Below are 12,904 nucleotides of genomic sequence, written 5' to 3'. Positions count from 1 at the left end.
TTGTGGTGTGGTGTTTCCAGGTCCCAGACGCTGCCGCGTCTTGCCCCTGGTCCATGTGTGGTGCTCCCTGTGATGGTAAATATTGGGCACTAGTCTTTATCTAGCCACTCTCCCCTCACCTCTCCCCTGCACCCCAATCCTCTCTTTCACATGCAGTGAAACTCAGACTGACAGAAAATTTGGCCTCCCTCTAGACCTACTATTGTTTGAACTTTCTAGGACAAAAAGATAGGAACTTTGCCTTCTTTTTCATTTTTCCAAACCCAGGTTTGATTTAGTAGCACTTTCACAGACACGCTTTCCTGAAATGAATCTTCTCCAAATTCTGTTGGCTGGCGAGGTACAAGAGGGGGCACTGTTTTCATTTGCGTGCGAGCACTTCCCCGAGTTTTGCTCTGTTGTTAACACTCCTCTTCTGCCTGATCACTTGTAGAACTTCCATTCTTTTCTTTCTTTCCTTCCTCTCTTTTGTCTTTTCTTCAATTTGAAACTTTCACCAGGACATGTCTGGGTATCTGTTTTTTCTACATTGTTTTGCTGCTGGTTGAATTCTTCTACTCAGAAAAGATTTCCTCTAGTATTTTGGGATTGTTTCCCTCCTCATTTGCTTTGGAATAGTTATGTATATATTAGTTTTATATATACATACACATTCATTTCCTTCCCACCTCTGTCTTCTTGCCCTTTTTATGTGCATCCCAGAATAGCTTTCTTACTTATCTTCCACATCGGATATTTCAGAAAATAATTCTGCTCTTGTGGTTTTAGTCTCCTCAAACCTTACACGTCTCATACTAGGTCTACTTGCATCTCCAATCTTAGCTGGCTCCATCTTCACCTCAGATTACTCTTACCACCAGATGTTGTTCTGGACCTCTATTTTCACAGAGTCCACTTAAAAAAATGATAGAGAACAGAAATCAGATGCTTTCCAAAATGTATTTGTTTCCCATAAAAATAAATCTTAACATGCATGCTTTGCTTTTGCATTTAAAATGTACTTGCCAATAACCAAGTTGCTGCCCTCTCTTTCCCTGGCCCCCAGTTTTCTTTTCTAGTTATATATTTTTATTTATGATATTTTTGACTGCAAGAAATCAAAGACCTGATAAAAAGGGCAGTTATTGTTTAATTAGTGAGAAGATCAAGTTGTGTTTGGTGTCTCGGAGGATTCACACTTTTATCCATCCTTCTGTTCCTGCTTCCCCAGAGGGTTGGCTTTTGTCCCCAGTTTGTCACCATATGTGCAAGGTGGCTGTTATAGCTCCAGGCATTAGATGCTCTCACAACCAGATTCAAAAGCAGGAGACAGTGGAAGAAGGCTTAGGGTAAGGGCTTATCTTCATATGCCTCTTTAATTTTATCAGGGAGGGAACTTTCCAGAAGCACCTTGGAAGACGGTAGGTTCAAGACATGCTACCCCAAAATACAACAATTTGACATATTGAATATTTTAAGCTTAAGGAATTTGAGAAAATGCTAAAAGCAGGAAGATTCTTCTGGCCTTCTCTCTGCCTTTTCCCCCAAAGCAGGTGGTAAAACCCTCACATGAGAGGTGCTCTCCATTATGTCCAGGAGAAGAGCATCCTTATCTCCAAAGACAAAGGGACACCAAGAAGAATTTGGAAAAACAGCCTTGCTAAGTTTCCCCTAGTTAACTACACTTACCTCGTACTCCTTGACCTCTCATATTTTACAGGACTGTCCACTCTTCATCGAATCTAGCATAAAAATACTCAGGTTTAATCACTTCTTTGGGTCTTTATTTCCTGATGAAGGCTTCCATGCCATGTAAAACATATTAAATAAACATGGATGCTTTTCTGTTCATCTGTCTTTGTCAGTTGAATTTTCAGAGTCAGCCACAAGCCCTAAAAAGACGGAGGAAGACTTTTTTCCCTCCCCTATTAAGCCTTACCCTAAGTCTCATTGTCTAGGACCAGTGAATTCCATAGTCAAACTTGGCTGCAAGAGAGACAAAAGTGAAGATCTGACTCTTCTAGATCCCCAGAAGAAAAGGGGAAACAATTAGAAGGGATCTGGGACAGCTGTTGGGTTTTCAGTGTCTGACACACCTTATTCTAGCCACCCAGTTGCTGTTGGAAACTCTTAGTTGGACCCAGTGGAGCAACTGATGTGCACATCTGGTAGCCAAATTTCTGCTATCTGGACGTTATTTTTCTGGTGTGGCCCCACTGAACTGGGAAAGGAATTTTTTTGCTTCCACTTTTTGCTCCCCTGACTGTGAACAAAGGGTATCATCCCTGCATTGTGTAAAGCAGTCTGTAGTTCTTTATTTGTCAAAAACAGTACTTGCAAAACAACAACTTTTAGAATGCACAATTCCAGTGGCTCTTCTGGGCTCTGTCGCATCTTAACACTGATTTCATATTCTAGAATGCAACGAGCCAGTCTCTCCTGTCTAGGCCAGAGTTGCTGAAATCCTGGAAACCGTTGTTCCTAAGAGATGTAGAGAGAGAAATAATGGTAACAGGACAGGGTGGGAAGAATTGGACTATGGAGCAAAACCATCTGACCCTCTGCAAAAGCAGCTCCGGGGGCAGGGGGTCTGCGGAGATGTCATCCTTTGACTAACGAAAATTCTCTTATTAGGGATGCTCAGTGAGAGTTTGTGGCAAGCTAAAATATTACTGCCTTAGTTTGTTCATGAGGCCCACATTTGTATTTTATTTAGGGTTAAGTTCTTATTAATTGATGAATTTTTCTGGCTTTAGTGCTGCTGTAATTTTGCATCTCTTTCCATCTACTCAAGGTGGTTTTCAATAGACAGTTAAGGGGTGGGGGGATCTAGAAAATAAACCAACAGCAGTTTTACCTAGAGACGTCTGATGTGTCCAGGATGCAGGTTCTCGATGTGCATGGGTTGCGGTGAGCAATGGGCATTTGAAAACTGACAAAATCTTTAAAAAGGATCCTCATCCCATCAATGATTATTGAATGTTGGAAAAAATAGCAACATACATATCTGTACATCAAAAGTTTGTACATACGTAGATGTGATGAAAAATGTTTTTAATTCAAAGAGCTAGTGAATGCAGAATGGCTTTCTGTCACTCTCTATTTTCTAATCAATAAACATACAACTGAAAAGACAACTACGTGAGGATTTGAAGCTGATTTTCTGTTTAAAAAGTAGTCCAGTACTCCAAAAAGGTTGAGAATCACCCTTAGTGCCTTTAAAATGTTTTAATTAAGGAAATTAAAGGGGGAGAGAAAACAAATACTATTGTAAAGCCTGTGGATTTTATAAAGCTCTTAGGAAGAGCCCTTTATTTACTAAAAATAAATACTTGAGATGGTCATCTCAGGGTTAAGGGAGAAGTCCTTGGGAGCATGTCGAAAACATATAGGTGGGCTATGGGAGAGGGAGCAGACAGGGAGAAAAGGTGAAAAAATGAGAGGTCTGATTCTGAGGGGGGTGTGTGTGTGTGTGTGTGAGAGAGAGAGAGAGAGAGAGAAAGAGAGAGAGGGAAAGAGAGAGAGAGATCAAGAAAGAATGGAGAGTATATCTCAGTGGTAGAGTATGTGCTTAGCATGCACGAGGTCCTGGGTTCAATCCCCAGTACCTCCATATAAGTAAACAAACAAACAAACAAACAAACAAACAAACAAACCTAACACCCCTACCAAAAAAAAAAAAAAAGAGAATAGCTAAATTAATAAATGAATAAATAATCACTAAGAACCCAGAAATAGAAATGAAAGAAAAGGTCAAGAGAGGTTATAAGGGATGGTGATGGGGAGCGAGCGTAAGGGGACAATAGGACAAGAGGCCAGTAGATTTTAGAAAAATTAGTGTACCAGAAATTCCCTATGGTGGATTTGACAGGAGAATTTTATGAATGAGTCCACCTAATATTTAATTGCACTGTAGCCCTCTTCAGAATCATCAGTAAGAGTCTACAAAGAACTTGTATGAATGTATATGAAGGATTTGAGTATGTGAAGGAAAATGGGCTGAAATCCACTCATGGATTGGAGCAGGGATAAGAGAAAAGACCAGCTGCAGAAACTAAAGGGCAAGAATCCAGGGGAAATGGGAAGTTAGTGCAAATAATCAGAAACCGTAAGACTCCTAAGGTGTACTGCATGTGTTTGAGGATGGGCACAAGGGTGGGGAGCAAGGAGGCACGTGGATTTAACTTTATGAGGTCTGGAGCTATTTTTGTTTAAATATTAAAAGAAGGGTGACCCCATAGCACTGGAGGATTAAGAGCCACGCAGGTGGGGTTTTCCCCCACCTAGTTCTGTCACCACTACCATCACTTTCAGAAACTTTTCTTGATTTCTGTAAACTAATATACTCTCTTCCTAAGAGTTCCTCCTCTCATGGTACTTATGACACCAAAATTTCATAACATGGCCCCTTCCATCTTACATCTTCAGATTCTTTTGTAATCTTCTTTCTCCCATTTTGAACTCTGTGGTTTCATCATACAAAAATATTTGTACTTCCCTGAATGTGCCATTCTTTCCTCTCCAAACTTGTATACAAGCTATTTTCTCTACTTAGAATGCTCTCTGTAAAGCTATTGGCCTCGGTGATACCTTCTTGACTCAGTTCAGCCGTGTTGTCTTCCAGGATCCTTCAAAAACTGGCTGAGCTGCCCCCTGTGCACTACCATCGTGTTACGTGTCTGGCCACCTCCTTCATTGTAGATGTCCTGATCTCTTCTCTCTCATCACCCATTGGTAATAATCCTTTGCATTGCTTGGATGTCTCTGGTTCACCATTGGACCCAGGGTCTAGCATCGTGTCTGAGTCCTAGCAGATGCTCAACATTTGCTAAATGATTGTCTTGTTATTTAGATTCTTAGCTTTCTGATGAGTTGGTTAGAACCTATGGACCCAGATAATGTCTTAGACATCTTTTCTTTTTTTGTAATCCTGAAGTATCCGGCAGCCCACCATACTTTTTATCCACATGTATCTGTGCCTTTCCCACAGTAGGTAGTCAGTAAGTATTGCTGAATTAAAATGCTTACTTTAGTTCAGCTCAACAAATACTTCTTTACTCATTCACAGATTTAACAACTAAGCATGCACTCTGTGGCAGCACTGTCTTGGACACAGATGGCAGACAGGTTCATCTGGATGGACAATGCAATTAGCATGGTGGTCATTCCGAGCACTGTGTTGAGGCATTTCCTAGGTTCCATCTGGATGTGACAGCACAAGATGGCGGGACTTGTGCCACGTACGTGCACATGATCCCAGAAGGAAGAACAGAGGAAAAGGCATAGCTCCTACCTCTTAGGAGATGCACAGTACTTTCCAAATACTTGTAGTTGGCTCAGAGCTTTGATAGGTACAAGAATAAATATTTTATCCAGGAACTTAAAATCTTACAGGAAGAGACACGTTAGGTGCAAAATTAGGGAACTAGCTAAAACAGAATGCAATTAGTTCTGAAATGAGTATAATGGGTACCCAAATCCACAGATCAGATCACGGGACAGAGCAGGAAGTAGAGACATCAGTACTGGATGGTGTTATTTGTCAAGTCGGCAAAACCTTGGCTTGGATCTAGGATACTGAGGTTCCGATGTCTGTGCTATTATCTGTGCTACCTGGAGCAAGTCACTTTGCTTCTCTCCTGGAGGTGCCTGGGCTTAATGCTGAAGGTACAGTCTGGAACCAGAGCACCTAGTTAATTACCAGCTAGGCCCTGACATGTCCCTTAATCTTTCTGTTTCTCTTGGCCCTCATTCCTAAAATATAGATAATAATACTACATAACTTCATAAAGTTGTTATGAGAATAGGTGAGATAGAAAAGTGGCTGGTGTATGCTAGTAAGTGCTTGGTAAATGTTAGCTGTTGCTGTCTTAGCCTCAATTTCCTTATCTGTGAACTGGGGGCAACACTACCTCATTGGATTGCCCTCAATAGTCATTCAACAAAGATTTGTTTAGTCTGAACCCATGGGGTAAAATCTCCATAATATGAAGGTAAAACTTTGAAACAGTCTCTTACTAGATAGCAAAGGAAGTAAAATGATACCTTGTTTCCAACATAACAACTAGGCCTTTTCATAAATTCTTGTATTCCTTGGTTTTCGGCAATACCTACATAATAGGGCTTACATCATGAAAAATCCTTCCTGTGATTTTTTTTGCCTTGGACTTTCCACAGTTTTGTGTCCCAATAGAAATGAAACATTCATTAGCGTGGAGATATTCTCTCACGATACAAACTGATGCTAATTACAACTTCTTCCCTTTCTTCTTAAAAAGCCTTGCACATCTGAGGCTGAGATGCCATTTTTAAATTAGCATTGCACATGGCTCCCGACTCCAGCTTCTACAAAGTGTGGAGACAGGTGCATTCAGGAATGACACAGTTGGGATGAAATAACACGATGGAACTAACAGCCCCAGCACTTGCCGATGTCAGGCAGACCTCCACCGTGAATATTCTGGAGAAATGATTACTTCCAAGGGAAGCACAATTTAATAGCTTGAAGTTAGGTAACATTGGATTTACTCCTGTAAGTCAAAGAAGTGACTGTGTTTTTCTCCCTGGTATTTCGGTATAAAGTGAGTCATTGTTCAAAAAATAATAAAAGCTCCTAAAATGAGAACAATGTGATAAATTATTAATCTTATTACTTCTACCTAAATTGTATAGAAAAATGAATATATCATGGAGGCATAGCCATTTGGCACCTGCGTAAATGCGTGGGCCACGACACAGGAAGAAAAGTGATGCCACGGAGCCAAAACAAAACAAAATAAAATAGGGAAAAAAACCTGTGTGAATTTATGATTTACTACAAAGGTAATATATTAGGCTCAAATTAGCTGGGAAATATTTGCAGGGATTTTCGGTTCTGTGTCTTTAACTGAGATTGGGTACTTTTTGAGGGAAGGTGGGATGGGAAATTATCCTCATTTGGTATTTGGTCAAATAGCCCCTTGGGAAGACGCTCATTCCAGCTTTTCCCCTTTCTCACCACCATGACTTGTGTACTTTTACATGGCTTTCACTGCCTTATTTCACTAACTGATCCTCTTGGGGAAGGCTGTTCTTGAGAAAAAAAATTAAACTAGGGAGCCCCGACTCTGTTCATTTTTAGAATCTTATGAAACCAGTTCTGGCTCATACAATCTGAATAAATAGTTGCTTCAAGCTCTTAAAAACCCAAGCCAATCCCACCCTAATGGAGGGTCTTTTGGAGCGTTTAGAACTTTTTAAACCCTGGGGTGACATAGCACTTCAGTTCCTTCTGGTGAGAAGATGCTACCTACAAAACCAGATTCAAGAACACTATTCTGGAATGAAAACCATCATCCTACACATCCATGGCGATTAAGAATTGTGTTTTAAAATTGGCTGACTCATCTTTGATACATACACGTAACTGGAGTTTCCACAGGGTGGACTCAGAGAATAGGTTAGACCCTAAAAAGTACCCCCTTGGGAATTCACAAAGACCATACCTGAGGGCCCACAGTAGGGTCCTATCAGCTACCACCAGGCTTGTTCCTAAGAACTCAGCTGCCTCAGGTTCTGCTGGCAACCTTACCAGAGAGAAGGGTGGTGTTTAAAGTATTTAACAACTGGGCAGAGGCACTAATCTATCAAAACAGATATTGGTTGTAAAATCTGTCCAGGCACGCTCATGTTTGCTGGTTAGTTTCAGGCCCTCCAGGCCAAAGGCACTGCTGGCAGCTCCTTGGCCTGGCCTTGTCTGTCAGGCCCGGCATCCACAGGATCCCACCAGTGCATGTGTGCGGCTGCTATAGTGGCCTGGAGGTTTGTGGCAAGTGGCAATCCTCTGCTCTCTCCAGGTAATGTGAGAGGAAATGTCCTCTAGGTGGAAATGTCACCTCTAGGTGATGTGGGGTGTGTGGGGAAGAGAGCCCTGCTGTCAGAGCCAACCACCACCAGGGTTGGCGGTGAAACAGCTCCCACCATGTTGGTTTAGCGCCTTCTCCCTTCCTAGACCCTGGAGAAGCCATTTGCCCAGGCCCCACTGGCACAAAAAGCCTCCAATTTAGACTTTTGATATAATTTCCAAGCGGGGTTAAATGTACAGCCCCAGAGATAAGCTAATTGAAGAGAAAGGAGAGATGGTTGTCTTTAAATCTGGTCTTATTTCCAGACAAGAGTCTAGAATCTCTCATCGATTCCCATGTTTATAAATCCTGTCATTTCTTTGGGGATATCAAGCTACACACAACATGTTTTAGTTGTTGTAATTACCATTAAGATGTTAAATATACATGTTTTTAAAACACAGTCATTTTTCTCATGGGTTTTGTCACTATGTTTTGAATACTTGCTGTATATATTTTATTAAAAATTTTTTTCTTTGCTTTATTTTATTGAAGTATAGTTGACTTACAAGATTACATTAGTTTCAGGTGTCACATTTTAATATATGGCAGGCGGGGAAAATGGGAATGGCGAAGGTCCAGGTCTTCCCAAAGTGACTGGTCTGTTGGTCTCACAACCAAAGCTGTTATCACGTCAGGCTAGTTGGCCTGACCTTCTCTTTTCTGGTAGTAGATTTGTTCCCCAAAGTCTCCTCAGTCTGTCTTACAAATAGTCTTCCTCTTGGGCTGCCTGAGGAAGCCGGAGAAGACCAGGCTGATTGAATTCAAGGGGGCCCAGTTTAGGCTAAGCCTGGGAGTCCAAGACTCACAGTGGGAGCTCAGTAAATATGCCCCAACCTCAAAAACACGGCCTGCATACCCAGAGTAGTGATGGAACTGAGGTTTGCTAATGGGATCCTGACCTTGGGGCCAGAGGAGTGGGAAGGGAGCAGGGAAGCAGCCAGGCCCCAGGCCCTTCTTTCCCCACCTCCCCTCTTTCCACTACAGAGGCGCCATGTCTACCTGACTTACTGACCACCTCCTCAGCTTCCATTTGTGAAAAGGAGTTCACAGCTTCAAACATGTTCGAGAACAACTGCCTTAGGATGTTCACCTGGCTAGTGGAAGTGTGCACGTCTTAAATCTCAGACTGTGGCATCTTGAGTTTAGAAGGGTCTTAGAATGGATGAGGTGCAGCCCTTTAAGCTGGGTTCTAGTGACCTGGGTTCCAGTGCGTTCGGCAGAGAACCTGCGCTCATATAGTGAATATTGTTCTTGGTTTCTGACCTTTACGGGGCAGATCTGAGTGGAAAAAGGAGTGCTGGTGGGGTAATGGGGCTGCTTAAGGAAACCCTCCCCACAGCCAGTTGTTTGAATCATGAAACTAGAAGAGCCTGGGAGACCCAGCTCCTGAGATGGAGGAGCAGGCATGGGCCTCCTGGGCCAGAGGCTGCTAGGGTCAACTTTGCACCAGCCACTGTGTGAGCTTAGGCCAACTGCACATCTTCTGGACTTCTGTTCTCCTGTGTGAGATGTCCCAGATGGCCATGTTTTCCACCTCACCTATCTGTTGTTGGCTGCAGGTACTAGGATTTTAAACTGAGCTCAACCCCACCCTATCAGCTCAATTATAACGTGTCTATGAACGCATTTACTAAAAATGCACTCACCTTGAGTCATAGCTTCTTGAAAATGAATTTAAATTCATTAACTTCTAGTCATTAAAACAAAGCATTCTTTCCATTTCAGAGGGGTTGGCCAAGGAAGACCTGCAAGACTTTTCATTACGCACAGTAACATTAGGGGGTGCAATCAGAGAGCTTAGGGTTTTTGTTTTGTTTTGTTTCATTTTTCAGTATCTCAAATGATTTAATTACCTTGTCCTGGGTTGCATAACTCATTCCTCTTTGTACTTTAATTTTCCCAGCTAGGAATATAGAAAAACTTGCTACCTTCAAGTGCAGAAATAGTATGATAATTATTAAGCACAGTTTAAATATTCAGAATTTCCTGGCTGAAACTATGGTTTAAAACGTAAAGAAGTTGTTAAATATTTCATTAACCTTCAACATCTTTGTAAAACAGACTAAAATATAATCCCAAAAGGAGAGATGAAGTTAACTTTTCAAAACCATAGAGCAAGATATACACATATATCTGTATAATTGCCTCTGGGTACCAAGAGATGTTTAAGACAATATAGGAAAATTTATGAAAGTAATAATTAAAGGTTTGTATTTATCTAAATATAAACTACATATAGCACACATCAAAGCTGTATTCCTTTAGGATTTTAGGAAAAGATTTAGGCTTCCTCTCCTGCATAATAAAGATTCACTTAAAATTAAACGTAAAAAATAATTTATGGGATTTATTCATTTATCATTTCTTTTCAACAACATAAACTGTTGCACTTTAAATTGAATCTTGTGCATACATTCAACCTTTACAAGCACACATGTATCTTACCTTCCTTTGGGATAATTGTGAACTTGTGCAATTTAACCAATTAAGAGTATGCTGTGCTTTCAAAGCCATATCAAAATTAAATAGTCAATTTTTAATTGTTATCATGAAGTCCCCTCCAGGACAAAGTTTCTTTTCATCTTCTTTGTGACAGTAGCACTGACTCTATGTAGTTAACCCTTTTGTCGATATCACCACCTCAACCCGCCCTCCAGCACAATCTTGCCAGAATTCAGAGAACTCCTCCTCTCTTTCTCTTTACCCCTGTTTCATTTGTCTGCTCTCAGACTTAGGATCAAAGGTTACACTTAGAGAAAGGGGCAGCTCTGCTGCAGAGAGGGCTGGGCTGTCTTAAAAGATGACCCAGGTATTCATTCTTGACTAGAAGGAGGGAAGCAAGACAAGGCTAAGCAGGGAGTGAACAGGCGAGGAGGAGAACTTCCCAGTTCTGAAGGAGGTGCCACTCAGTGCCTCTGTGAGAGAGATTGTGGGTGCAATTCAAGATCAGACAAACCCACAATGTAAACATAAGTATACAGACCCATCCCAAGGTACAAGATAAATGCCCTTTGTACCATTTAGTGTTTTGGATTATTCATGAAATTCCAATACGTGGCCTGGGGATGAATTATAACACTAAGGGGAGCAGAGCAGAGGGAAGCAGTGGGAAAGAAGGTGTTATTTGTGTTTATTTTCATTTCATATTATGATTAGTTTCTATTCCTTTGAAAACTAACTGAATAGGAAAAGGCAACTAAAAGTGTGCTGTGTGTTTGTGAAAATTGTCAATGTAGATGCAAAGCAAAGTGGTTTAGCGAAGATAACTGAAATGAATTAAAACTTTTCCAGATTTCGCCTCTGGAAGGAAAAGTAGGAAACCTCAGTCCAAAAGGCCAGTTTTAAAGAAAGCAGGAGCAAATAAGCAGAGATTTTAGGCTGTAAATAATGCTCCAATTCATTACAAACAGATGCTGGGAACTTAAAAAGAAAGTTATGTGTATTGATTATGTAACTAATCATTTTATGAAGCCCACTTAAAATGCTGATTTTTAAAAGCGTGATTGTTACAGATTGTCCATTTGTTACAGTAAATGAAGATGTGTGTGTGTGCCAGTGTGGATGTGTTTACACGTGCGATTATCTTGCCGGTCAGTCTTCCCCACGTGAAAAAGATTTGTACATCATAACGTCAACACAACTGGTGGGACCCGGCTTATTAGTGGTGGGACCCGGCTTATTGGTAGTGGGACTCAGTCTTCACATTAAGGCTGCTTGTCACTCCTGCCACCAAATCCTGTCCCCTTCTCTCCAGGCACCTAGCACTCTCACGTGTGCGTCTCTCTCTCTCACACACACACACACGCACACGAGTGAGACAGGCGACCAGCTGGCTTCTCTCGCGGTCACCCGAGCCCAGCTGCCTCCCTTTACCTCTCGCCCAGGGAGGATGCCGGCCGCCGCTGGCTCTGTCGCTGCCATTCGTCTCCGCTGCTCGCCCCTTGGGTTTCAGCAGACTGGGGCCCTCTGCGTTTTCAACAGGTACCATGGTCACGTAGAAGTTACAGCCGTTCCCTCGGCACCAAACCACCCCAACTTCCCCCACTGACAGCAGCAGTTACTTGCCCCATGGTCGCATGCTAAAGAAAGGTGGGGGGGGGGGGAACTTCGGGCAAAGCCAATGTGATTTGTGACCAACTTTGTTTCTATTTCCGAAAGCTTTGCCCTTTTCGGTGACACAGGCTGTTGCTATTCCAAGCAGCCTATCACAGGCAGTGGGAGGGCCGAATCTCGGAGGATTGTTTTTGCGTTCAAATGCAGAGTTGGAAGCAAAGGGTTTCGAGGCTTGGGAACGAGAGCTCCGAGCTCGTGCTCTGACAGCGTTTGGCCATTAGCTGGGCGGGGGCAGCTCTCCTCTTCCTGCACCTTTGAAAAGAGGCAGGGGGGTGGGGGGAAACGTGCAGATTTAAGCGCAAACTGAGAGTTAGTGCCCGGAATACTCACAGATGGTGTTAGTTACTCTTGCAGAGGGAGGAACAATTTATGCAAAGACATACCAGCAGGGAAAGTGTGTCAATTTTTCAGCAAGACTGTTATTCCACGAGTCGTGACACTTAGCAGCTTCAACAAAGTATGAAACATCTTCATTTTTTCCAACCTGATTCTGCCCTTCCTGAATGTGGTATATACTCTCTCTCCAAGGCGGGTCAGACAAATCAGGGCCCGAGACCAAACATGCACAAGCATAGAAGGCGCAGGTTCTTTGGACTTTTTATACTCTGGGGTTACAGCAACGTGATCCCGTTTGTTTATTTAGAGTTGTCTGAATAAACAGACAGAGTTGAAACTTCTGTCGGGTTCTGTGATAGCCTAATTGCAGGACGGGGTATTTCTAATTCAGACAGACCACACTAAATGGCCCATTGTGTGGGTGTGGTGATCACACGATATGAAACAAAATCAGAGCAGGAGGAGGAGGATTTTTTTTTTTTTCTGATTTGTGAGTATATTTATGTAAAATGTCTTACGGAGTTCTGACATTTTTACCTTCAGTTAAATACTTAGCAGATCAAGGAGGGAGGGTGTAGCTCAGTGGTAGA

At 42.1% G+C, this 12,904-nt stretch overlaps 1 protein-coding gene across 7 annotated transcripts in view; it reads right to left on the bottom strand.

The window, feature by feature from the left end:
* Nucleotides 1–12,045, bottom strand: part of SLC2A12 (solute carrier family 2 member 12) — a 55,906-nt gene extending 43,861 nt beyond the window's left edge. For 2 of the 7 annotated variants that reach the window (XM_045524718.2, XM_045524717.2), the window contains exon 1: nt 11,739–12,043. In XM_045524718.2, the coding sequence (XP_045380674.1) occupies nt 11,739–11,853 (115 nt within the window). In that variant the 5' untranslated portion in view covers nt 11,854–12,043. Of the gene's footprint in view, nt 1–11,738 lie in introns of all 7 variants that reach the window. The other 5 variants (XM_045524716.2, XM_074368324.1, XM_045524715.2 and 2 more) reach the window with 5 other exon arrangements.
* Nucleotides 12,046–12,904: the final 859 nt, after the last annotated feature.

This window comes from Camelus bactrianus, chromosome 8 (genome assembly GCF_048773025.1).
Source record: "Camelus bactrianus isolate YW-2024 breed Bactrian camel chromosome 8, ASM4877302v1, whole genome shotgun sequence".
Lineage (NCBI taxonomy): Eukaryota > Metazoa > Chordata > Mammalia > Artiodactyla > Camelidae > Camelus > Camelus bactrianus.
The sequence above is the reverse complement of the archived record's forward strand: the minus strand, read 5'-3'. Positions and strand labels throughout refer to the sequence as shown.